This window comes from Rhagoletis pomonella, unplaced genomic scaffold, assembly GCF_013731165.1.
Source record: "Rhagoletis pomonella isolate Grant_MI unplaced genomic scaffold, Rhpom_1.0 Rhpom_scaffold_00004, whole genome shotgun sequence".
NCBI lineage: Eukaryota > Metazoa > Arthropoda > Insecta > Diptera > Tephritidae > Rhagoletis > Rhagoletis pomonella.
In genome coordinates this window covers 32,631,766-32,659,732 of record NW_023458558.1, presented here as the reverse complement: position 1 = coordinate 32,659,732, position 27,967 = coordinate 32,631,766, and the positions used below count along the sequence as shown (strand labels likewise).

The 27,967-nt window shown below is 33.6% G+C and overlaps 1 protein-coding gene across 12 annotated transcripts in view; it reads right to left on the bottom strand.

Moving 5' to 3' along the window:
- Positions 1–27,967, bottom strand: part of LOC118737481 (RNA-binding protein Nova-1) — a 290,538-nt gene that overhangs the window by 212,965 nt on the left and 49,606 nt on the right. For 9 of the 12 annotated variants that reach the window (XM_036468008.1, XM_036468018.1, XM_036468011.1 and 6 more), the window contains exon 3: positions 19–1,261. In XM_036468008.1, the coding sequence (XP_036323901.1) occupies positions 19–136 (118 nt within the window). In that variant the 5' untranslated portion in view covers positions 137–1,261. Of the gene's footprint in view, positions 1–18; positions 1,262–13,990; positions 14,261–19,078; positions 19,254–27,967 lie in introns of those variants that run through there. The other 3 variants (XM_036468015.1, XM_036468014.1, XM_036468017.1) reach the window with 3 other exon arrangements.

Genomic DNA, 27,967 nt, shown 5'->3' with positions numbered 1-27,967 from the left:
AATTTATAACAGACTTACCGGAACTGAAATGTGAGCGTTTGGTTTGTTCATTTTCCGGATCGGTATCTAGTGGCCTTTTTCTAGAATCGCCGATTTCGGGGCTTGGGCATGTTTCCATAGCTGCGTCTTCGGCCATTTTAACCTGAATTTTTACTACTCGCGCTACTAACTGTTCTTGAATAACTTGAAGTGTGTGAGTATGTTTTGGTTGGTTGCTGCTTGTTAGCTTTGTTTTAGTGCTTTGGCATAGACGTTTGCCTGATTTAGTTAAGTGCTTACTTGCTTGCGCTTTTGTTAAGTTTTTGGTAATTTATCAGCACGTGCTTTGTAAACTTTTATTTACTTTTTATTTGGATTTGGTTGGTCGGTAATGATTGAACTGAGGTGTTTGTTGTGTCTGTTTCTTTTTTATTGTTTTTTTTTTTTGTCTTTTTGAACTTTTCTATAAACTTCTCAAATGAATAACTTTGGTGTTGCGAGCGATCTTACTATGGACGATCTGCTCTGACTGACTTTGAATTTACATCTACAACGCGCTCCTTTCACGGTCAGACTCTTGTTTGACTGCTTGATTTTTAATTTTTTTTTCAACAGCTTGCTCTCTCTCACTCCTATTTGCGCGTTTTAAAACTCGCTTTCGTTTCGTAAACGCATATGAGCTGATTGTATGTGTTTTTTTTTATATTATCTAATTATTCGCCCTTTTGCCTGCCCAATGTGGTGTCGCAATGATGATTATTCACTGTTTAAAGCAGATTTGTGGATGCAGAGATGCAAATGCGAGACGATGTGATTTTTTGCCTGTTTCTTTTTTGTTTTGGCTTTTTAATTCAACTCGATGCGGGACGATGCAATGCAGTAGATGCGATTAATTTTCGTGTAGATCGACCAGATCGGCAGCAGATACTTTTTTGAGTTACAGCCTGTTTATCAAGCTTAACAGCTTTTTTGCTTTTGCTTTATTATTTTGCTCTGCTTCGCACTTTGGCTACTGGCAATCGTTTATAATTTTACTGTATCTTGCACCGTTATTCCGATCTGCGACGCCGACACTGTGGTTTTTGTTTTACAGCACTAAGGTGTTTAGATACTCTGCTTGGGATAGTTTGGCCTGATCTTATCTGATGACTTTGTTTTGATGGCTGAATTGTTTGGTGGTTGTACGGTTCACTGAGGTCTGTTTGCTACTCTTGATCTTGGTGAATTCGTCGCTAAAAGCAAATGCAACACGCAAACTTTTATGGGATGCTTTTTATTGATCCTTTATTTTTGATGGTAGTGGTAGTTGGTGGTTGTGGTGGTGGTGGTGGTGGTAGTAGTAGTAGTAGTAATAGTAGTACATAGTAGTAGTAGTGGTGGTGGTGGTGGTGGTTGTGGTAGTGGTGGTTTTGTGGTGGATTTGAATGTGCGAATCGATTATTTGATTTTTGTTTGTATGGAAAAAGAAAAAAAGAAAAAAATATTTATGAATAAATGCAGCATAATAATAATAACAATAAGAATAACAATATAAGTACAAAGACAACATTAAATAGTAATAAATATATAGCGATTTATCGATATTTTTGCGCTTATATTTATATACATATGTATGTAAGTATGTATGTAATTATGCAATAAAATACGATTAATGGTAAACACATTCATTATTCGAATAAAATTTTACAATGAGCTGGCTGAAAAAGAGACTGTAAGTAAAAAAGCTGATCACTAAACTGCAGATCGATTAACTTATCGACCATCGATTAATGATATGATGGACAAAGCTGATTAAATAAATACACAAACACACGAACACATAGATAGAGAGAGAGAGAGAGAGCAAGCGCGAGATAAAAAGACAGAAAAAACGACTGGTACGGTTAGAACAGGACTGTGACACCTGATCACGGAATATAAACGCAATGTTTTAATGAATTTCAGAACCACCAGGAAGTTAACTTTTTCTGCTGTAATTTCTATCTTTTATCTATCAATCCAAGCCAAGGTCACTATTGAACATGTTGTATGTTTAATAAAAAGATAGTTGGCACAAAATTTAACTGCTTTGAAAGCTTTAAAGAAACATTCTGCGAATCCAATGCAAAGATTAGAGGCGAGTGCCAGTTGCAGAGAGATATTTAAACTAAAAAGAAAAAATGTCAACTAAAATAAATAAAAAAATATATATATATGTTACTAAAAATGTTATGATTTTAAATTAAATAAAAATTATATTGAGAAAAGAAACAAAAATAAAAAATTCATTTCGAAAAATTTTATGAGATTAAATACAAATATTTTTTCTCTTTAAAACAATAAAATCCAAAAGGAAATTAAAAACCAATAAGTTTCTGAAGATCAAATTAATTTAAAAAAAGTTGCGAGTAATTTTTTTTAGGACAATGAAATCTAATAATTTAAAGAAAATTAAATTAAAAAAATAAAAAAAGAATTGAAACTAGAAAAAAGGATTACTCGAGGTCTCGACTGCTTTGCACGCTTGGCTATTGTGACTGTTGGAGCGGTGCAGGCAAAATAATTTACAAGTGCTTTCTGGTAGTAAAGCTTTTCCCCACGAGTGGCGAATAAGATGGCTTTTATCCTAAGACTAAAAATTTTTCTTACACATTTTGTTTTGTTACATTGCTCGTTCCATAACTGCAAATAAGCATTTGATTTCTATTGGTTTGATATTTTGCCATGAATCTGCGTAATTGCCTTTTCAGAATTCGTTAATTCGTTTTTACTATTTTTGGCCGCTATAGTCAGATTGTCTATTTTTTGTCATATACTTATGTACATTTTTCCACGAATATTTCATTGATAGATATTTAAAACATTGATTGAATTTTCGATGAAAATCGAAAAGGCGTTCATTAATGAATAGCTAAGAAATATATGTAGGTGTAGAAAATTGGTGTCTGACAGACTTCACATCAGTGGAATTGCGAAAGTTTAGTCACGTCAGCTGCAAGGGGTTAAGTACATATCGTACCGTCTTCAAAAGAGTCACAACTCCAAAATAATTTTGGTTGATTTTTTGGCATAAATCAATTCGTAGGATTTTTCTCAAATTAATTAAATTATTTTTTTTTCATGGTTATATTCTCTCACTAGAAGACGACTGTTTGTATAGCTTGCGTTGAGTCTGTACGATCCGCAAGCAGTTATATTTCCGGATCGAATTTTTGAGTTGCGCATCTTTTGAAGACGGTCACCAATCACGCCATTTTCAGCGATTAGGTGTGCGTGTCCACACATCTACGCATGTAAAAGTTTGTATTTTTATGATTATTAACAAAAAACTTGATTTATCGATTATGTATATTATATCGCTAAGGCTGCTCACAAGTGTCTTCTTTATCTATTGAATAACGCACACAGTTTTGACCTTGAAACATCTTTTTTTTCTATGCTGCCAATAGCACAGCAATTATTTCCGGCTCAAAATCAGTTTTCATGCACAAAACAACGAAGGCGAATTACAAGTACCGACGTAAATGCCAGTGGGTGTTAACTTAACGTTACACAATCTTTTACACATTTCACAACTAAATACATGTATGGAAACGTACGCTTGGATTTAGAAACAAATTTTGAGTAAGTATAAGCGCGCGATGATTTAAAAATAGTTAAAATTGCCAACACTTATTTTTTCTAAGTAATTATTTTCAAATGTTGTGTGCTTTGAGCACTCATATGCAAATTACTAACGTATATATTTACATATGAAGCCATTGATTGGAACAGGTTTATTTTTCAAATAAATAAATAAGTAGCTGTCAATTTACTGTTTGAGTAATGTATTCATACTAACCGTAAACAAAAAATTAAGAATTAGCTGCATTTTTTTTGTAAGCGAGAGACAAAAGAACGCTCAACTTAGGTAAAATTTCCTTTTAGCTACTTAAGCACCCGTGCTGGTAGCTGCCAAGCAACATGTGATTAGTTCAACCGGATTTAAACACAAAAAAACAATAGAAATTAGTAATTATGCGAGGTATTTGCGTAATATATATACTTATTTAAAATATAAATCATGTATACACGAAAACAAAAATTTCCCTCTCCACTTTCCCATTAACAATTTACAATAGAGCGGTTTTCTCACTTAACAACACTACTCTTCAGATCGCGTATGTTTTAACCGACCTGGCTGAACTCGGATAAATAGCCGAGTTTGTGTTGTTGGTTTGCATGTATTTCATCATTTAAGCGAGTGTTCTTTTGTAGCTCGGTTGCAAAAGAATGGAGCTATTATTGAGTTTCATTAACAAATCGCCACTTCAGTGAAGTGTACTAAAAACGAAGGGCGATGAGACAATCAGTTTTAAATTAAATTATAAAAATATTTGTTCTTTTAAGTAGGGGTCTAAAAACAGGTATTCCACTTAAATTCTATATCATATTTCTACGCTACTTTTACCTTTAAATGTTTAAATGTTGTAAGTATGTAAATAGATTCTCCCTTTCCCTTAGCGCGTTTGCCAGCGACTTTTTTAACAATTCATTTTTTCATTCAATTCTATTTCTTCTTCTTCGCGAACATCTATCACTTAATAATGACCTTGACCATTTCATAAGGCGTTTTAGATATAAAAATAACTACTTAGTAAACAGGTACTATGTTGTCACTGTTTTCTATATGTTTGTATGCCTTGATTTCGTGGTGAGATTCAAGTTTCAATAAATTACATAAATAGTAGATATTTGTATATGTAGATACCTACAAAAATATACATACTTCAACACACCCAGCTTTTAAAACATCTAACCTTCTCCTCTCCTCCGATTAATAAGGCCAATGGTGCTACTATGTAAGTATATACATACATACACGTATTTACTAAACATTATGCAGCGTAATCTTTATTTTCAAAGTCGCAGTTCCACATGCGATCATTAAATCGAACTCATCATTAACTAAACACACAAAAATGGCAACCTGTTTCATGTTCAAGTGCAACAAAAATTCCGCTGCCTTATGCATTTGCTCAAAAAAAAAACAAAATTAATTAGCATTTCAAGCTTAAGAAAAAAATTAGAATAAATAATAAAAAAAAACAGAAAACAATATGTAGACATTTCACAAAAATTAAAAACTCTGTGCGGATAGAGCGGCGCACAGTGGTACAAAAGGTCGACTGCCGACAAAGCTTTACGAATAATTTATTTTTTTTTTAAAGATAATTAGATTCTTACATATTGATTTTTAGTGTAAAGTGCAGAGAAGTAGCAATAATAATAAAACCTTTTTAAACTTTTTAAACCCCTGAAGAATTTAATTATCTTTCAATTTAAAAAAAAATTTTAACCCGGCAAGACGCTCTAGACGTTTTTAAATACTAAATTGTGCATTTGCACCACTGTGCGGCGCGACAAATGCGAGCGAGAAAAAAGATGAGCTCAGAATTGTTAGATAGAAATCAAAGAAGCTCGATTAATGCATAATTGAAATTAAAGGAATTGAAAACAATCTATTTATAATCGTATGCAGAAATCGATCTTCTAAGGTTAGATTATTTTAAGTTTGAAGATATTAACAGAAGAAACATTTTTCGCCTTAATATGAATAGTAGGGTGTTTGATTATTCGCCTTTTTTTCAAACCAGTATTCGAGTTATTCGAAAAATTTCAATTTTATGAAAACCGGTTCTCGATTTTGAAATCAAAAAAAAAACTAGATAAACCGTTTTATTTTACATAGTTTTCATACAATGAAAACGCTTATGATGGTATGAAGTCATGACCAAAAATTACAATAAACCTATTAACTTTTAAAGATAGCTTTTATTTAAAACAAACAAATCGCGTTTGGTCTTGTTTTAACTTTTTTAATAGTTATTAATAATTTTAAGAGGTCCACGGTTAAATTTCTGGCCACAGCAACATCAAAAAAAGTTTTTTGAAATAGCGTTCTCCCCTCGGCAGTCAATGCCAAACCTCCCAGTCTAGGTACTTCCGCCATAAAACAGCTTCTTCGAAGGTGGAGTAACTGTAGATCTCTCCATCAAGAAATAGAACAAGAATTGGAAGAGAAGCTCGGCTAAACACACAGAAAACGTTCTTCATCCTCAATCAACGTAGGGCATAATTTTAAAACTATTTACGGATTTCCCTTAAACTGGAAAAAACTTTTATGTATGGGTCAAGAAGTGTATGAAATCAGAAAAGAAATCGATAAAAAAAAATCCGTTTTATTCAGTATTCGAAAAATCAAGATTAAAAAAAAATCGCCTATAGACATCTTAAAAAAAAAAACGATAGAAGCCGGTTTAGTCAATCAGCCCCTGCTCCACTTTCTATCCCAGATGATGTTGAGGACTTTCAACAGTGTAAGCTCTGGTATATCAACCAAAGTTGACATCGATGCAATAGCACAGTGCTTTAGAATTATACCGGTTATGATCATTGTAGCATACTCTTTTTGCCTTTTTCTAGTTAAACCTATAACGACTCTTTGTAATAGTTAAGTGTATTAATGAATTTCAGAGATAGGGCTTGCAAACTTTTAAGCTCTTTCACTCCCATCGTTATAGCCCAGTTATGCATACTTAGCTATGCATGAGGGTTGTCACATAAGAATCTGTTAAACGGGCTTTGTGTGTAAGAGGTTACCCAACGCATAGCACTTAACATGTAGAATTCTGCTGGGTTCTGATTTTTACGTAAAAATGGTATAGCAGTGCAAGTATGCATAACTGGGCTATTACTCATTAGCCCAGAAACCCAGCACTGATTTTACTATTTTGGCTCGTATTGCTCTCAACGTTTTTTGATTGCTTCTTGTAGATTTTTAGGAACAAACACAAGTCCCGGGTGTAGAAACACTTTTAATCTGTTATAAATCCAACCTCATATCCAATCCTTGAAAAAATGGTTTGTGCCACGGGCATTGATAAGTTAGTAATCACAAAAGTTATTTGCAGATATATTTACTAAATGAACACAGATACTCATACGTAGCTAGTCCTCCATGAGTTTAGTTCCACTGAAGCCTTTCGATGCACCCAGTCGTTGCTGAGGGAAATAATGGCCAAGCTCCTGATATCGGCCTCGATGGCCAAAATAGGAGTAGGAGTAGCAGAAGTGGCCTTAGGGATCTTAGGAGGAAAGGAGAGAGAGAGAGAGAGAGATGTTAGGGCAGGCAGATGTAGGCTACCATAAAGATGCCACATCTGAACGCATTCATGCAGAGCTTCTGTTTGGCTTGTAAGAAGTAGCTTACTGCCAAGTGCAAAAATTACTCCGAGAGTGGAGTTACGAAAGCATTTATTTTGAGCTAGCAGTATATAAATTCTACGAAAATCGTTAATCGCTTAAGATAGGTATTGTCATAGAGGTTTAATTACATAGGATTCCTCTGTACATATTATGATTTACATAAGTTAATTGACACATAAATTTCTTGCAAAGCTTATGCAGGTACCTACTATATCATGTATGTACATATATATGTACGTATGTATGAACATGCTTACACAGATATTTATACATACATATAATAATATAATATAATGTAATAAAATTCCCCACAACCCGCTTACCATCTTGGCAAACTGACAAAATGTGCCAGAACGGGCCAAAGTAAGTATTCGAAGCTCAAGCAAAAAAAGAACATAATGTGCACAAGTGACGAAAAAATTGTTTCAGCAAACCCATATTTTTACTCAACAACCTTAAAAAATTGTCATTGTTGCTACGGTGTGCTGCTGAAGAACATATTGCGGTAGCACGCAGAATTGGCGCAAGTTGCCAAGAAATTCCATGGCTGCCACAGCAGCCTAACTTCCGCAGCAAAAAATATGTAATATGCTCATTTACGTTATACTACATACATATGTATGTATGCAGCTGTGTAAATGAGTGTGTGTCCTAGAGTCACATATTTTTATAACTTTGAATTGGAACGTGTAAATAAATGCTGGGTGTTGGTTGGCGCTCGTGTCATTTGGCTGCCAACACTGAAAATGTCCTTGAGGACATAGCTCAGCCAAATAAATACTCGTAGTTGTTGGTATATGGTGTGCTGTCGCAACTACATGCGCTCTGGGCTGACCACTGCCAAATAATGCAAATTTTTCCCATTTTGAAAATATCTGATGCAGAAAATTTCTATAAGTTTGCATTTTATTTTAATTTTATTTTAAGCAAGAAAAAAATTTTACATATTGCATGATCGTTGTATGTACTTACATACATATGTACATGTGTATGTATGTATGTATGTATGCATGCATGTACATAAGTATCTGAATACTTGCATGTGTTATGCTTGCGTTGAGACTGATTAGCACAAAGGTGCCAGGTAGCCCACCTGGCAGTGGCATTTGCGAAAAGTCAGTGTTTTTATACTTTTATATTATTTGTGTAACTTTTCACTATGATTTTGCTAATTTTCAGCAGCTGTCACCGCCAATAAAATTTGGTATGAATAGATACATACGGTGGCACCAAAGACGGACCCTTTACACTTTAATATGTTTTGGCTACTTTGCTTTTGTTTAATTTTTTTTTTATAAAACTGTAACCCACTATCTAACAAAAACCAAGTAAGTCAAATTTTCAAACTTTATAAAAGATTTATAAAAATTCGTTAAACTTCAAATGTTCATCAAAATTTAAAACTTTTTAATCAGAATTAAAAAACAATAAATTCTAAGCATGCTATTTTGTAGCCCATTAAATTTTAATAAAATAAAATGCAAGTTTAAGTGGCTAGGACTCTCCATTTACATATATCTGACAGTTTTGTGTAGTTACAGTGCAGTTACTAAACTGCAAATAACAAATTTTTCTAACAAATTATAAAAAATTCAAATTTCGTTCGAATTTTGCTACTTTTCTTACAAATTACGAAATTCGGACTAACATGGAGTTTGTTAGATTGTGAGCTATACTTTCAAAAAAAAAATATAAACATTAATTTACAAAAAAAAAATGTAAATATATACAGTGACGAACAATAGTATTGTCACAGAGAATATATACAAAGTTTTATGCTATATTTTCTTTTCACAAATTTTTTATAAAAATATAAAAGTATGTTTGACAATTTTTTTTGTATGGAAGAAAATAGTAATACCCTATGCAAAAAAGTTGCCAAAAATCCGCGCGATCCTGCTTAGAATTTTTCTTAAAAACCTGATTAGAAAGTTTCAAATTAGTATTTATTGAAATTTCCTGAGTTATGCACAAAGTTTAGAGATTTTACTTTTATGTTGCTTATTGTAGTAAATATGAATTATATTTTGTTTTTTTAAATAAGCGTAAAGAAATTACAATAGAATGTATGTTCGTCACTGTATTATATTTCTTGTTAACCAATTTTCATCAATAACATACTCGCTATGTATCTACATATCGTAACTTTTTAAAAATTTACTTTTCTTATTGTTCCGCCGCCCACGAAATCAGAGTACTTCCTCGAATGCTTATTCAGAAGAGCATCGCTTGGAACCACAGGCTTTTTAAAAATCAAAACATAGCACAAGCTGTAGCTTATAGAGATTTGAATGAAATTTGGCCGGTAACCAGTGGTTTTACGAAAAAAAAAGTATTGTTCCAAATAAGGATTCCAGTTGACAAATCAAAGCCTTATTGATCCTTATACACTGAACCAAAAATCCATCTCTGGATCAGAGAAAAACTTTCCTTACTGTAAGGTCGAAAATTCTTCCGAGTGAGTAAAACATTCTCGCGAATGCGTAATTTTTCTTTGGAATATGTAAAAATGTACACGAAAATGTGGAACCGTCGATGTAATCTATCATTTTGAAGATACGCAAATGTGTGAAGTCTTCCAAATGGCAAAGCAAGCCGTTTTCCAAACTCTGGAACATTTTCCAATTTTGAGGTGCATACTGTAAATCAATGAATGGCCAGGCCGACTCTTACGTTGTTGGAGGATAAATAGAGCCCTGCCATTTTGAATAAATTGTTCTACAATTGTTGTACTAAATAAATATAAGGAAGAAGTTTTGAAAAATATTCATTCGCCAAAAACTGTGCCACGAAACTTTTGGTAGTACATACTTCAAGTATTTTCCTCCATGCTGGTCATTTGCAGTACTCATGATTTTTGACCTTAATTTAACAATTAAGCACTTATCAGTGGATATAGTATTTATATAAATGTATGTGGGTACGTATGTAAATGCTGCCGTGTACAAACATATACACACATGCGAACATATGCAAGTATTTTTTCAATGCATTATTTACTGCTGTTGCCAAAAATTCTATGGTTTTCCATACTTGCTTATCTATTATTTCCGTAATCAGCTAATCGATGCTACTCCAGCAAATATCAGATACCCATGGCACTTTTGACTGTCTGGATTTACTGTTTCAAGTTTTTTTTATGTACATATGACACTTCGCATGTATGGACGTATATACATACATAAGTATATGCATTAGGGTGGTCAAAATATGCATGTGAAAAATAAAATCGGAATTTTTATGCTCTCATCCCTAGGATCCTTCTGTACCGAAAAAAATAGTTCCCTTTTCTTATTTTGAAATCAAAAAATATTTAGAGGTCGCTAAAAGCTCACAAAGTTTTCCATGTATTTTATATGTGAAAAAACAACTTTTCGTAGAAATGGTATAAAACAATTAAAAATCAATATTTTTCGATCGGAAAACTCTGTTTCTCTGCAGGAGAGGGGTATACTTATTTCCATATAGATCAATCCTAGGGGTTGAGGGCGTTAAACATAATACTTCACTCTTTTTGGACCACCCTAATGTGCATATGTATATAGACAGTTTCTAGCACATTAAGTATTGATAAACCTACCACATTTTGTAGTACGAGTATGTGACTTTTTTACTTTGTTGTTGCATTGTGGTAACAAAAACGAAGTGCGTCACATTCGAAACACACACTGATTTCCCTGTTTTTATCATTCAATTTCTTTTAATTAACTGTTAAATGCAGAAGTGTTTGAAAGGGGCATACAAAAAATAGGGGAGGATTTCGCGTTTATTAGTATAACACTTCAAGTTATCTTCGTTTAAGTACATATGTACATATTGAACATTTGATGAAATGGAATATTTTCAATTGACGGAAGTCGCTGATAGAAAATGCAAACTAAATACATACATACATATATATGCATTTATGTAATTGTATAAAAAACTGTTTGCTATTGTATGCTTTTCTGTATGTTTTTTTTTGTATCAATGGGCATAAATTAATTAAGTGTTGAAAAGAATGACTAAAAAGCGGGGTTGTTTCGAATCAAATAAGTGCTGAATCTAGAGTAGTACTTTTTAGACCCAAGTAGTTTAGTTCAAAATACATGCAAACACATATGTACATATGTATGTATGACCCACAACGCTTACTGTTACATTACATTTTGGCTCACATTGCTTTACAAATACCGCTGAAATTTGCTAGAATAAAATTATCTGAAAGTTTTTCTTCTTGGATCTGAAAGTACACTTAGAAAAAAGTCAACTGAATATATTTCTCACAAACTATGCTTTGTTAACTATATATAACCAAATAACGTAACTGTTACCATTACCATGTGTTGAGGAGAAAATTATTTAGTTGACGCAACTACACTCTTTTCTCTGTGTATGAGTGCACTCAGAAAAAAATCAGCAAATATATTTCTCTCAACTATTGATTAAGTAACAATAACAAATATTGTAACTACAACCAATTCATGTGTCCAGAGACATATTTAGTTGACGTAACTAAACTCTTTTCATAATGAAATCAAATATATTGAACCTCCTGTTGCTCAGGAGTTAAGTATGTTTTAACACCGATCAGTTACATTACAATTTTAGGAAGCGCTTTTTAAAGCTGACTCATACTCGTAATATCCAAAAAGTCTGTTCTCCTATTAGAGTATTTTCAAAGGCAGCACTAAGAAAAAAGTCAGCTAAATATGTTTCGCTCAATACATGATTTGCAAACCATAACCATTACATTATTTGGCCAAATCATTTATTGAGAGCAACATATTTAGTTGACGTAACTAAAATCTTTTCTTAGAGTGGCACACAGTTTCTTGGCTTAAGTATGGAGTTTAAGAGTTTCGTGCTAATTGAACTGATAAAATTAATTTTCTGGTCCATATTTGCAAAAAAATACCCGTATTGTTACGTTACAGCCTGTTACATTACCTGTGCGATATACATACGTACATATCTGTAGATTAATTAAAATACATATGTATGTACATTCTTCAGATTTACGACTTTACATGTAAACGAAAAAACATATGTAACTAAGAGCACGGTAATTATGAATATAGATCTGCAAGTTTCGGATGTTGTGCAGCTGTAGATCGTCTCCGAGGTAGAAATCGAATTGAAATATTTGATATTTTAATGGCTACTTTACATATATTGGTTTTTAAAGTTCTTGACGCTATTGCGGTTTAAAGAGATCCCTAGTGAATGCTTTAAGTTTCTTGCTCATGCAAAATTTAAAATTTTGGATTCGCATGAAAGCGAAAATATAAAATGCAAATTTACTACGGGAATTCGATTTTTACTCTAATTGTATATTGATTTACATTTAAGACTGAACACTGATTCTTGCTCTTCAAAATGCGCTCTCGATTGGTGCTTTAAGATTCTTCGTTCATAAGCTATGGCCATGGAAAGACGACGTAATGAGTTAAAAAGCTTATTGGCGTTAAATAGCCGTCTCAGGGTGTTTACATGAGGCCAACTGCAACTTTTAGTTGAATCGCTTTCGGCAGCAAACTTTTGATTCAACTAATCGCCTCATGTAAACACCGCTTAACGTCGAAAATAAATTTTGGAAGGTAGTATTATTTTTGAAATAATCCCGTCCTCACTTTTTTTCTGTGAATTCTTATTTTTTCAGTCTTATCAAGCTTCAAAGTATATTCATTTTAATTGTGTGACAATAACATGTCTTATAACACACAATGTGGCTGGAAAAATGAATCCGTAACTCTAAGCTAAGAGCAGAAAGTATTTATAATGCAGAAAATTGCGGTCCTTAAGTTTTCATTTCATGTTGAACCGTTTTACTTTTCATTCATTAAAAGGCGTGTCAGGATTAAGTGCGTTTTCATATTAAGAAAAGAGGATCCGAGTCAATATTTATGTTGTCCGATTTTTATATGGTTACAGGTTTCAATCGAACCTAAGGGACCGGCATGGATTCGGAAACCGAAGAGTTTTTTTTGAAACCGCCGGTATTATACATAATGGCCCGTAGTCATAGTCAAAATAAAGTCGACTTTAAAGTTAGTTGCAGCTTTTTTGACAGATATCCCATTGAAAATTATGTCAAAAAGCTGCAACTAACTTTAAAGTCGACTTTATTTTGACTATGACTACGGGCCAGTATTTATTAAGTAGACTTTTCTTTTAGCTTTTCGAAATTATTCACAATTTGCTGATGCATTATTTAAGTGTGTAAGTTAGTAGATAAATTTAATAGTTTAGAAGTTTCATTGCATTTGTTTTAGAACTCGTATCTCTTCATTAAGTCGGCTCTTATGAGCAATTTTTCTCTTTTAGACTCAAACCAAGTTCACGAACCCACCTTTGTTTTTATATAACCTTAAGAAAATTAAGAAATTCTCCGTCTTAAAGTTTTTTTTTTTTTAACGAAAGTACAGATTTCCAATTTTCATGCCATTCAACAAAAATTTTTACTAATGAACGAAGTACCCAATATAGACTCAACTAAATCGAAGTATTACTCATAACACCCACTTGGTTAAACTTTTCAATGCATAACCCATACATAGAAATTTAGATGTTTCTTTCATCGTTCTAAAATGTATTTAGGTAATTAGGTACTTAGCTTTACATTTTTCAAATGGAACATTTCACAATAATTTTCATTCAGAATTTCTTTTAGTAAAACTAAACGTTTAAAATATCATAAGCGCCATAACCATTCGTACTTTAACAATAAACTGCATACATTTACATACAAATCACTTATGTATAAGCATTTATGTACATATTTAAGTATCCATATTTATCTTACACCCACAACTATAACTTTCAACCTCCACCATCCGGCACATTTAACAATTTTCAAAAACAGACAAGCTTATTTAGCTTCTACAGTAATCACCAAATAGCCCTTTATTTTCAGTAATTTTTTTCTCTGATTCAAATCAAATATTTAAAAATATTGACTAATATTAAGTAATTTGAATACGAAATTATATTGAAATTTTAATTTCGATAAATAATTTTAACACAAACACGCACAAAAACGTATACACCCGAGTGAAGCGTTAAACAAAAATGTAGAGAAAAAACTTGAAATGTCTGACTTACAAAATGAGTTGCAATGGAATGAAATTATATTAAAACGAAAATGGTGAGGCGGAAAGCACTAAACAAATATTACTCGTAAATGAAGTAGCAAATTTTTAAATATTGCTCTCAGGCGCTCGCATACTCTTATGTACTCATGAAAGTGCTCTCATCGCAACGTTATTGTATTGGTGGAAGAGCGTAAGTGCGAGCCCTGCAGTAAAATTTAGAGACAGTCTGGCAAAGCGCTAGTTCCGAACTACATATTTCAGAACTATCTCTGAACTGGTGCAAAACGGCTGCAGAGCGGGACAGTTGAAACTTGCGCTGGAAGTAATACCCACAACTGACGAACTCACGATTAGGAAGTCAGAAGCTTGGCTTTCACTAATGCTATTACCAGTTCATTTAGTAGTAATAGCCTTTTGCTAGTGGGTATCTGTGCCTGATATGTACGTACGTTTTTACACGCATATCTACCCTGCAGGGAAAGCTACTAGTAGTGAACTGGAGTACTACCAGTTTGCTTTTCAGACCAACTAGTTGACGTTCCATCCTTTTTCAATGCAAGCTACTGGTATTTTTAACAAGGCGATGTCCTACGAGATGTAAATTGTCAGGCTATGCATCAGCATCTACTAGTAGAAATACAAGGAGCATTATACCAGTTGATGAGATCGTGAGCCACTTCATGCCGCGTGAAAAGCATAAGTCTACCATTTTGCTCGCGGCGCTCCAAAGGTCGTAATGGCCGACAAGGCAAAGCACTGGCGTGGTATTACTGAGGTTGGCGCATGGAAAGTTTTCAAATTTATTATCTATATTTGAATTGACTTACATTGAATTAATTGCAATAATCTTAACCACCTCTTCTCGCGACGCCACAGCCGACATTTGTGAGAAAAGCAATTAATTGCGTTTTATGTTTGGTTTTGGCTGTCGCTGAACGCTTAAGTTTTTCGAAATTGCCGAACTGGTAGGCTATCGCCTTAGCACATACATACTGGTTAAAGAACTGGTATTTTTACTGACTGGTTTGGCTTTTCACTGCGGGGTATGTACATTCATATCAGGGTTGTTGCGAATACTCGCATTCGCGGAGCGCGGAGCTTCCGCATTAATTTTAACATTCGCATTCGCAATAATCAATGCGGAGCTTTTGCGAATGCGAATGTTGTGCAATATTTTTGCCTATGGTCGTGGGAGTATTTGTGTAACAGAACTGCTCAAAAGTCATATTTATCAACTTTGATAAAAATGTCTTTAAACATATTAAATTTCTTAAGCTATATAAGCGAGCTATCAATAGGCAGTACGTCAAAGAGAACATAGTCATCTTAATAATATTTTTTTTTGTGCTTTAAATACCGCAGTTCTTTCTTTATTATGATTTTTTTTTTACCATTCTTAAAAAAAAACTACTACATAGACACAAATGAAGAGAGTGTGCACTATAATTCTTAACCAAATTTTCGTGATTTGCTTTTGATGTTTCATATGTATATTCGTTTCAATAATTTCAAATTACGCTCTTTGGGAGCTTTATGTATATTTAGCAAAAATTTTAAAAACAGCAATTTTGTTTACTTGTCAGGCAGTATTTTTTCATAGGGATATACATTGGATCCTTGGCTAAAAACTTCTGTGGTAAAACTGTCCCTTCTTTGCTATTTAAATTCAAAGAGTAAGATCCTTCAATAGGATCAATATTCTGATCCGATTTGGCTAGCAGCCACGACTTGGGAAACAGAATTTAGTTTAAAAATAATAATTTATTTTCCATATATTCCACTTATTTAGCTCGCTATAAGCAAACATTTTTCAAAACAGTCACAGAAGAAAGTATTAAAAATGAATTACAAAAAGTAAAATCGAAAAACGCTGATGAAGTTACACATTCCCCAAATTCTTTTTAAAAAGCATTAGAAAAACCTTATAACCTCCTCCTTTTTTGGAAGTCGGTTAAAAATACTTGACATCCGCATTCGCACCCGCAGACGTCTAAAATTCTACATTCGCTACATCCCTAATTCATATGCATATGTATGTGTGCTTGTTCGCATTCATATAACGCGTTTTAAGCGCTTATATTTACTCACAAACACATAAGTACAATATACACATATCTTACATATGTGTGTATGTACATATATGTATGTAGATATCTTTGTTTATCAATTTTTATCTTTATATAGATATGCATGTGTACACTGTACATAAACCACCTAATGTACTCACACCTATTTTCAGTTGCAAAGTCAAACAAGTGTCAGAGGTGCGCTCTAAGTCATATGGATCTCCTTTAGCATACATATATAAATAAATACAACCACAGAATAATGGTTTTTTTAATGCCATAACTTTATTTGCTCTCATCTAGGTTTTTTTTCAGTTTTTCCACTCCCGCCTCCTACTCTTTTTCGTTACAATTTCCCACTGACATACTGCCTTAATGTAGGCTCCACATCTCATGCATGAGCGCTTATATTTTACAATTATTCTCCTACTTCTCTGACGAACTCTCTGCTCTTTCTCTTGTTTAATCGGATAATGAGCGTTTTACCATCTTTGCTCCTCAACCACTCCGCATGTATGACCATAATACATACATACATATGTACGTGCCATATTCCTATTTTTGTGCGCTTCTTATCAGTTTCATAGTACGCCTTTAATGGCTGGTTTTGTATTAAACCACACAACTTAGTAGCTATTTTTTTGTTGTTTTGTATGGTTGATTGCTAGTGTGGTATAGTTGAACTGATAAAGGGAGCATATACACTATATACATACATGCACACAAGTATTTCACAAGAAGTGCATAAAGGGGCAGATACACGGCAATAGCACGTAGAATAAATTCTTAAAACGAAAATATTAGTTTCGCTTTTAGCTTTTTTCCAATATACTTATTTACCAGAAGTTCCCAAACGTACATTTCTCGTAGACACCTTTCAAAACTTTACTGGATTCGGTGGTCTTCCTGATGCTCATTTCTAACATATTCCCAAAGCTCACCAAAAAAGTGAAGATTAAATCTAAAGATGTAATTTGCATCGCGGGTGAGTTCCAAAACTAAATTCGGAGTGGCAAAAATAAAAACAAAATATTTTCTGTTCTATCTGTATGCTCATATCTGCGAAAAATATTCGTCACTCGCATTTTTAAAACAAAAAAACTTGAAACAACAAAACTGCAATGCTTTTTACGCCAAACAAAAAATAAAAGACCGAATCTAGATAAATCGATGATAAACAAGCAAGCAAGCAAGAAGCTCAAGAAGTGTTCCACCGTCTCATCCTTTTCGAAGCAGGATGGGCAAATGGAGTTGTCATTTGCCACGTGAAATGACCAGTCAGCAGTCCAGCAAGTTGTCTGCAGTCCCGTCTTCTCAGTGAGAACAGGACACTAGATAGACCTTCTGATATTGAAGGCAAGATGAGTTTCTCACACCTGCATCCCCTCGATGGCTCTCATTCATTGCTGAGCTTGCAAATCGAGGAATGCCTGGTCTAAGCTAACTGACAGATGTCACATTGCCAGGTACCGAGAGTAAAGCAAGCTCCGTTATCTTTACCAACATGATTTAGTCGAGACTCGTATTTCCAAACTAGTTTGGAAGTACTTACACTGCCGGAGCAAAGTATTGGCACAGCACATTTTTCACAATATATGCAAATATTTTCATTCTAATATTTTTCCGCTGATTTCGTATAAAAATATGGTTCAATCTACAACAAAAAACATAAAAATATAATTCCTAAACTCTGTACGAAACTCGCGAAAATTTTCATCAAAAGTTTAAACTTTTTAATCAGATTTTTTATAGTTTTTTTGAGTATGCAGATTTGTAGCCCAATCCATTTTAGCAAATTTCCAAAAAAGCAAATTTTAAGTAGCTAAGAATTACCTTTGATTTTTGGCAATTTTTTCACGCAGTCTTTTCCAAAGAAAAAATTTACAATAAATGCAAAACACCTTCAATAAAAAAAATTCTCAAAAATCAACGCGATTTTTGACTAACTCTGGACATGCATTTTTTTACTAGAATTTAATGGGCTACAAAACTGCATACTCAAAACAATTATAGAAAATCTGATTAAAGTTGAGATTAAGTTGAAAATTTTGATGATATTATCCCCCTTAACTTCGAAAAGTACCCTAGATCCTGATCCTGAGCCAGTTTTGGCGCCATCAGTGAAGATTCGACAATGTACGAGTGCGGGCTCAGTGCTGGAATTAAACCAGCATTCCCCCTCAGGTAACTATTTCTCTCTCTCTAGAATCTCTTCAACAAAGTTAATGGTGGCGTACTGCCGGCATTTTCGGCATCGCCTCACTCAGTGTTAAACCAACACCCGTTTCTTTTTAGTCTGCAGGTGGCACAAGTGACGGTAGGTTCACCAGTGCGTCAAGAGCACTATACACTACTCAAAAAAATTCAAGTTAAATAAATAGGCTATCAAGCAACCATTTTGTTTCTTTACTATCGAAACCAGATAAATTTTCGTGGACCCCCACTTACAACTCGTGGGCCCCCATATTTTTTCACGCCAACGTAGACCCCTGTCGAGTCTCCTGTGGACCCCCGGGGGTCTATCTGCACCACTTTGGGAATCACTGATATATACGTATGTACATACATACATATGTACATATATGTATGTACTACATATGTATGCGTGTGTCTAAGTAGCGATACTTGTTGATTTTATGTCACTTCATTCAAATCTTCATACAGTTCTCAAGTAGTGAAAACTTCAACGCTGATAACAAACAAATACGTACATATGTATATCGCATTTAATACCTTTTAAGCAAACAAACAAAGGCGCGTAGATACACTTCTAAGTACAACATACGAAAGCAGTTTTGAAAAACACACGTGCGCATTGACACAGCTGTAAGGTAAACTGATGACGTTCAAGCGAAGAACCAAGCAGCGGCCCCAAAAAGTGTCTACATCGGTAAAGAGTGAACTCCACACAGCCGCAGTACAGTAAAGAAGCGAGCGAGTTGACACATGCATAACCGATAGCTGCGCCTGCGCCGTTACTGCAGGCCTGCTCAGTTATACATACTATTTAGCTATATATGTACATATCTATCTGTATGCTCATATCTATGCACATCTGTTTGCTTATCTTCAGGTATTTATGTACGTATGTATATGTACATGAATATGTATGCAGGGCATATGTATGTACATATACATATGTATATACATACATATGAACATATTCATGGGCTTATATCACGTTCAAATGCAATTTACTATGCAATAAAAGCAAATTCATATCGTTTTTTTAGTGCACTTTGTTCGCTTGTCCGTCCCAACAAAAAGGGGAAACTATGATGAATAAATAAGAGTTTAAAAATAAGCCAGAGAAAAAAGTCAAAGAAGTCTCCCAAATCTCATTCTCGAAAGTCGTTTGATGACCTTTGCGTTGCCGCAAGTCGTTAAGCGATACAACCTTTGCGGCTGAATGTTGCTACAAGTATTCGTTTCGATGTGTGTAGCATTCGCAACCGCATTAATTTCAACATTCGCATTCGCAATAATCAATGCGGAGCCTTTGCGAATGCGAATATTGTGTAAGTGCACCGATAAATCGTACATATATCTGGCAAGCAAAGTGACAAATTTTAGCCACTATTTTTTGGTAGTCTTACCCGGGCGCCACACATGGGAGTATTTGTGTAACAAATTGGTCAAATGTCATATTTATCAACTTTGAAAGAGTTTCTAAATATATTATTTCCGACAAATTCATACAAGTTTGCACTTCTACTTGGCCTTTAACGTACGTCAAAGAGGAACATTGTCCTTTTAATAATATATTTTTTTTTTGTTTTCTGTGCTTTAAATACCTTTCTTTACTATGATTTTTTGGACCAATCTTAAGAAAAGCTACTACACATAAAAGAAGAAAATGTGCACTGTGATTCCAATAATTCAAATGCTAATAAAAAAATAACAATATTCTGATCCGATTCGGCTGGCAGCTCCGAATTTGAAAACAGAATTTTATTAAAAAATTTTCATTCCTGGAAAATATTAATTTATTTTCCATATCCACCTACCTACATACATATTAAGCTCGCTATAAACACAAACTTTTCGAACCAGTCGCAAAAGAAAGTATTAGAAATGAATTAAAAAAACTAAAATCAAAAAACGCTGATGACATTACAGGTTCTCCAAATTCTGAAACAGCCAAAGGAATGAGAATGAAGATTTCTTTTTAAAAAGCCGCCATTATGCTAGATTCTTCAAGTGAAGATGAAAATTAGGAGGATACATCCGAAATTTTCAGCCCCAATGTAATTCTCATTACTTTTTATTAAATGTTAAGCTCCAATTTTTAAATTCAAGTACTAAATAAATTAAACATTATTAAATTTTACTAACTTTTCAATTATTTTATTTACCTAAATAACGTAATTTACTTAAATTCTTAAAAATACTTGACATCCGCATCCACATTCGCATCTGCGGATGTCTAAAATTCCACATTCGCCACATCCCTAGTATGTAGCTTCAATTTTCAAATTTTCTTTATTTCCTCAATCGTTCTGGGTTCTCAATCGCTTTAATTAAGTATTTCTGTATTTCTGTTGACAGTCGTTATTAGTTGCGATCCATTTTCCATCTTCATTTAATATTAGAAAATTGTGCAGCAAATTGATCAATGTTTTGTAGTGACAAACATATTACACATACAAGAGATATAAGTTTTATTGTTGGAATACTACAAAAGAGCTTGAAATTAAAGTCTGTAATTATCTAATTTCCCTTTGGATCACTTTTGAAAACTTTCTAATCAGCATGCAAAAACATTGAAGGAAACTTCGTAATATGAATTTTCTGCGTACTCCCGAAATTAGAATTGTCTGGCATTCACAAATTTTGACGTAATTGGCCAATGCTCCATTTATTTCGAGTCTGATATTTATAATTATATGTATTATAATTAGGAATAACACAAAATATAAAAAATCGCCGTTTTAACTGTTAATAATTTACTCAAAACCTACTCAAAAGATTTAACGAGGGATACCCGGCGATAAGCTAGATGGTGCTCAAGATATTCATACAAATATTATTTATGGTCCAAGTTTAATGTATTGTGTAAAGATCTTCCATCCGTAAGGAACGGCTTAGCGGTTTCAATTTTTTTAGCCTAACCAGTAGTTGTTGTTTTATTTTGTGCATCCTTCGACAGGTAGAAATCAGTTGCTTACATCGTCTTGATTATTTTGGCTTGGATCCACAGGTAGATAAAGATCAGTTATTTTCTTTCTCTAGGTTTCTGCCGTTTGAATATTCGGATCGATTTTGCTTGTTTACGTATCATAAATAAGTATTCTTGCTAAGATCAAAGAAAATCGAAGAGGCCGTGGCGGACATTTTTACGATGTTATTTCTGTGAATAATGGTATTCCTGGGCCTGTCAAATAAAAAAAAATATTTTCGTTGATATCTCGTTGTTCACCACTCCAGAGTAGTATGGTAAATCAACTGGTGGTGGCTTCGGCAGCGACGTCTGACTGGGGACTTAATTCTGATACCACAGGGAACAGGAGCTGCCAGAGTTTATTCTAGCCAATTCATGGGTACTGCCCTTCGGGCAGTATCGTGTTTTGTCGACTTTATGGGCAGTTTTATGGCAACCGGGTGCCGAATATAAAGTAGTCCTCGAACCTTACTAAGGTGATTAATTTTTGCATGCATTGGTATATGGGTTGCCCTTTACCCAAGGTAGGTTGGTATTGAAAATGGGCGCAATCGGATTGTAACCACGCACAAGCTTTCCATATAACGGTATTTTCAAAAAAATGCAAAAACTACATTTCAGTAAATATTCAATCTAAAATATTGAAAATTAGTATGTGAAGTAGAATAATGGTAAAATATTATTATGAAATCTTTGGAAAATAGGCGTGGCCCCGCCACTTACGATGAAACCCGGTCCGAGCCTTGCTTAGGGTCCAACTAAGAAATCACTTAGCAAAAAATCTTTATTCGAAAAATCAAGATTTCAAAAAACTGTCCGAAAGTTTGTAAAAAAACAGTGGAAACTAGTTTGAGTAAGCCAAATCAATAATCTAGTTAGAGTTTTTAACTTCAGCACCGGATGAAATTTTAAGCCGTAAATTAAATTTGCAAAACACAAAACAAAAAAAAATAATATTACATACTTGAATTTTATGTCCAGCAACTTTATCAGGGACAGCCGCAGCTTTATCCTGTTGATTTTGACGATTTTCTCTCTCGTTCATTTTTAACTTTAACACCAATTATAGGGCGAATTAAGAGCTATAAGTTAAGTAAGTTGTCAAAATAGAAAAACGTTTTAGATTATGTTTTTTTTTTTTCAGTTTTAAGTTGTACGATAATCACGTTCGACTTGATGGAAATGCCCATATGCTAAATACGTGCATACATTTCGTTTTATAAAAATTCCAAATACTTCAAATAAATGCCTTAATTTGGATATTTAAAGGAAACATTTTTTCATACATATTTATGTATATACATACACATATTGAATGTTTTGTATATACATATTAATGCTTAATATTCTTAATTCGATTTCTTAGTTTTCCAAATTCGTACAATATCGAATAATTTTAACAAAACTCGTTTTATTGCATATAAATGTAAGTTATATAAAACAATTTACCAAATAAAACCTGCTGTAGACATTGAAGTGGTCGCCTGTCAGACCATCACAACTGCACATATGTATATACATATGTATATACATATGTACATAGTTATAAGACGGTTATACATACGTTTGCACTTATGTATGCACAAATATGCAAACGTGTATTTAAACTAGTAGTACTTGCTTGCTCCCCGCTCCTTTAAAACCCCTTCTAAATGGAACGCAGCAAGTTTTGTGCTAATTAACTAGCCTTAAGCAAATTTGAAATTCAAAATAACACTGTGGCTTACTTGCCATTTCAAAGGTGAGAATAAGTGAAATTTTTAATGGAAGCAGCAGAGAATCGTGAACGAAAATGAAAATGAAAGCGACACAGAACCGCGAAAGTGAAGTTTAATATGCGGTAGAAATGTGCATAGAAAATAATGATGTATGAATAATGAAGAGGAAAATGAAAATAAGCTGCCGGAATCAGTCATCAGGCGTCGTGGTTAACTATAAATTTTCAAAAAACTTACACATTTCATTTTATGTACATTTGAATTGCACCTATATGCAGTTTTATTGAAACAAAAAAAATAAAACAATTCAACCTTTTTGAAACAGTTTGCAATATTTAATTCTAATTAATGTCTAAAAAACTAATGAATATTTTGGTAACTCTTGTAGTCCTTGTCTCGATAGTAGTTTTGTGTTCAGTTATTTGTTTTTTTTTCGTCCTCGTCCTTTACTATTTTATCAACGTCCCCGAACCTTCGTTGGCTGAAAACACGGCTTTGAACTATACGTGGTTCAAGGTCATTTAGCATGTTTAACTCTTCAATTTGAACGTAGTATTACTTAAAATATTTAAACATTATGTAGCTATACTGCTATTTTTATTTACTAATTTTTCGAACATTGAATATCTCTTACAGGAAAGAGCATAAAATCCGTTCACTGGTTATATATGTTCGTAAGGAAAATATTAGCAAAATTTGGTATATATCAACTTTTGATAAAATTATTAGATTCGCAATCAGAAGTCCCAGAAACCCACTGGAACCAAGTTTCAACCCGTGACAATGCTTAAAACTTTCGTCATCAAGGTTTTAATTTTAGTAGTTTTTTTAAGAATGTATTAGATCTGCCATGTATTTGAAAAACTCCACCGTTTTAATTTTATTAGTCTCTTTTCGAAAGCATATTTTCGGGCACTAGGCCCATTCTAATTGTGCAAGACAAGTATGTAATTAAGGGAATGTTCCCCAATAATACCAGAGTAACTACATGTAAACCCCACATTTTTAGCTGCATTTTAAAACTTTTTTTTTAATAACAAAATACGTATCTCTTTATTTATCACAAATAGCAATCATTTGAGGTAGCGTTTATGATTTTCAAAACAAAAATTATTTTTAACCACTCTAGTATGCATGCATGCATGAAAAAAACAAGTAATTTTTAGCAAAAAAAACAGACTTAAAAAAAAAATATATACATATATATTTCATGATCCAATGATCGGATGTTAACCAGATTAGTATGGTACCACTTTTAAGACACTACCTTTCCGATGCAAAAATAATTATCGAGTTTGGTTGACGTGGTCCAAAGTTATGCGGTAACATACATAAAAACAAAAAACAAATATATTCCGACGTACTGATAACATCCACCTTTAAAACTTTGCTAAAACATAAAAGGAATTAATTTAAAGTAGACCGGAAAAGGAGAAAAACACTTAGCGGGGAACAATTTATTTCACTCACTATGTATGAAGCAAATAACACATCAAGCACAAACTGCGCCTACTCCCAGAGGAGAGAGAACTATGGCAGCCAACACAGTTACCCGCAAGTTATCCTCAACCCGAAAAACTAAACAAAAAACGAACATGCAAACATTTTGGCGTGCCTCAACACCCATTGCCATCAATGCTGCTCGAGCGTAATAAGCACACTTGCAGGAATTGTCTGCAGGCACAGCAACCGCAATAGCAGCAACAACCACAAAAACAAGAACAAGAACAGGCTAAGACTTGGTAATGAAACCCGGCAGTAAGCAGCTGAATAATGTTTATATTGCATAAGTAACGGCACATATATTTATATACATATGTGCGGTAACCTATATACGGATAATGCGGCCATTATATAAATGGAGAGTATGTACTTTATATACAAATAAGTATGTAGATATATATTATGGTATATTATATCTGGCATTTTCTTTCTCATGCGCATTTCGACAAAAGTCACCAGGAAGAGGAAACGGAAGCTATACTCAAACGGAAGTCGAGCCTCGACTTGCATACGAGAAAAACCCAAGGATTAATCGTGTGCTCTCTGTTCATTTCACGCTTCTCTCGTGCAGAGCTTTTAGTGGCGCTTTAAGAGCAGAAAAGTACGCATGCTTTTTGCTCGTTTTGAGTAGCCACTTTCCCAAGTGGATTAATCTCTTTCTTTGTTATTCATACATATGTAGTATCACCCCTAAATATCCTTACGATTTCGCTATATCGAAATTCCAGATTTTCCTCTTCTTTTGTGATAGTATTTCCTTGTTGCTTGTCTCACGTGAGCATTTGTATTTCGTAATACCCATACTTGGATTCAACTTTCGTAGCACACGTGTCAGAAAAGTGTAAGACGAGCAGTGTTGGAATGTAACTACAAATATCAAAGTCACATGGCATTGTCTGACAGCAACGTCGAATTAAATTCCAAACCAAGCAGCAAGAGGGAAAATTTAACGCAAGTAGGGGATAGAGGAAATGTGCAAAAACACCCATACATAAGTACATACATGCACACTTTTTTATAAATATACATATGTTCGTGTAGGAATGAGTATGCATATGGCGAAGCATTAGGCCAAAAGTTTTTGGACGACGCGTAAAGAATGTTTGACACGGTAACTGGGATTGACTGACTTCCGTAGGTTGTATGGCAAGCTAATCGGTTGGCTGGAAGCGCACAGCACATGAAAAATAGATAGCACAAAAAAGTATACTACAAATGCCCAAATCAGGCAGGCACCGCTCTTCAGCTCCTTAAGTACGTTGTTATAAATGAGGCAAAAAATTTACGTCTGTTATGTGGCTAAAATGTTTGCGTAGCTGTTGCCGCTACTTGCTTCAATATTTGAGAACACTTATTACATAGAAACAAGTGGATGTGCAAACATCGAAATATTAACCCACATGCAGCTGCGCACATAAGTATTACAATATATGTATATTCCTAACTGTATGGTGTGTACTTAGGCGCTTTTTTTAATATTGGCTCAATACACAAGGATTTGCACACATATTTGCGAACTCTAATTCTTTCAACCGTAACGCATAAGTGACGAAAGTGTGTGAAAATTTACAAAAAATTACAATGATATCCATACAATCTACTCTTTATAAACGCTCCGGTTTTCGATTAACCGAAATCATTTGGTCCATTTTGGCTGGATGTTAACCAATGGGCCAATGTCCCGGCATTGTTAACGTGTCTATAGCTTTTTTGACCTCTTTAGAGTTCCTCTGTTTTTGGTTTGTCATAAGATCTCACGATATTTTCAGTTTTTCTGGATGTGTGGTTTACATATAAGCAGAAAAGTAATTTCTCAGTTTTTCGCGGTTGGCGATTTAAAGAGTTTTTGACGTAGAATACGTCTTACGTTTCGATATGGAGTCTATGCTCAAATGTTGTAAATGTAATTATTAGAGCTTCACGAAAACGCTTATTGCACGAGAACTAATGAAGCGATTTCAAAGAATAGTGTTGTGTTTGAAATACCAAATTTCAGGCCTATCGACAAATTAATATGTGTAAATAACCAATTTGGTTTCTGTCGTAGAAACAACTGCATATATATTGGCTTATTTTGGGGTCAATTTTGAGCCTTTAAAGTTCTCTAGCAACTAACGATTTGCAGGTTAAACTTTCATTTTCGGGATATAGGTTCTTTGGAGTAATAGAAATATTATCGTGTACAAATTTTAAATAAATTCAACAAATATTGAGCATTTTAAGGCAAAAAAAATGTTTAAAAAAATTTTCACATTTTTTTATTATCAAATACTCAAAAACCGCTCAAATTACTTTGTTTTTGTTTTCTTTGGTTGATATCTTCTAAGTATGTTTATTTTATTCAAATATATATGCAAAAATAATTTCCCTTACAAAATCACTTCGTCATCACTTTGCAAACACGTGCTTGCGCAGGAAGTGAGAGAAGGAGGCAAAAAGTATGTGTGTGTAGGTATATCGGCTTTTGAATAACAGATGGCGCAATATTTATGAAAGGCAAAGGTGAAGGGGAATATGCAGTTGAAGAATATGATAAACATAAAAGTAAAAACAAAGATAAATATAAAGAAAAATATGAGAATAAGGATACCGATGCAAGTAAAGATGAAGATAGAGGAAGAAAGATTAAAATAAAAGTAATTATATAGAAAAAAAAAAGATATAGACAGAGAATCTAGGGACTATTTTGGGATTTGAGAGATTTTCGGAATTCTCGGGAATTATCGATATAATGATCGATATTTTATCAGTTTTGTTATCGATATTTTTTATCGACTTTGTTATGGGATTTTTTATCGATATTGTTATTGAATTTGCTATCGATATTTTCAGAACTTATCGAAATAATGAACCACATTTTTTATCGATTTTGTTATCGATATTTTAATCGATTTTGTAATCAATATTTCTATCGATTTTCTTATCGATTTTGTTATCGATTTTGCTATCGATTTTCCTATCGATATTATTATCAATTTCGTTATCGATATTTTTATCGATTTTGTCATCGATATTTTTATAGATTTTGTTATCGATATATTTATCGATTTTGTTATCGATATTTTTATCGACTTTGTTATCGATTTTGATATCGATGTTATTATCGATATTTTTATCGATCCGTTTTTGAGTTGGATGTGCTCTTAACAACACCACGTATTCTTCGTTTAAATTTAGCGGTTGTGTCTCCGATACAGCCTGCAGACCAAGACGAAGGCGCTGGACTGTTCCTTTGTTGTG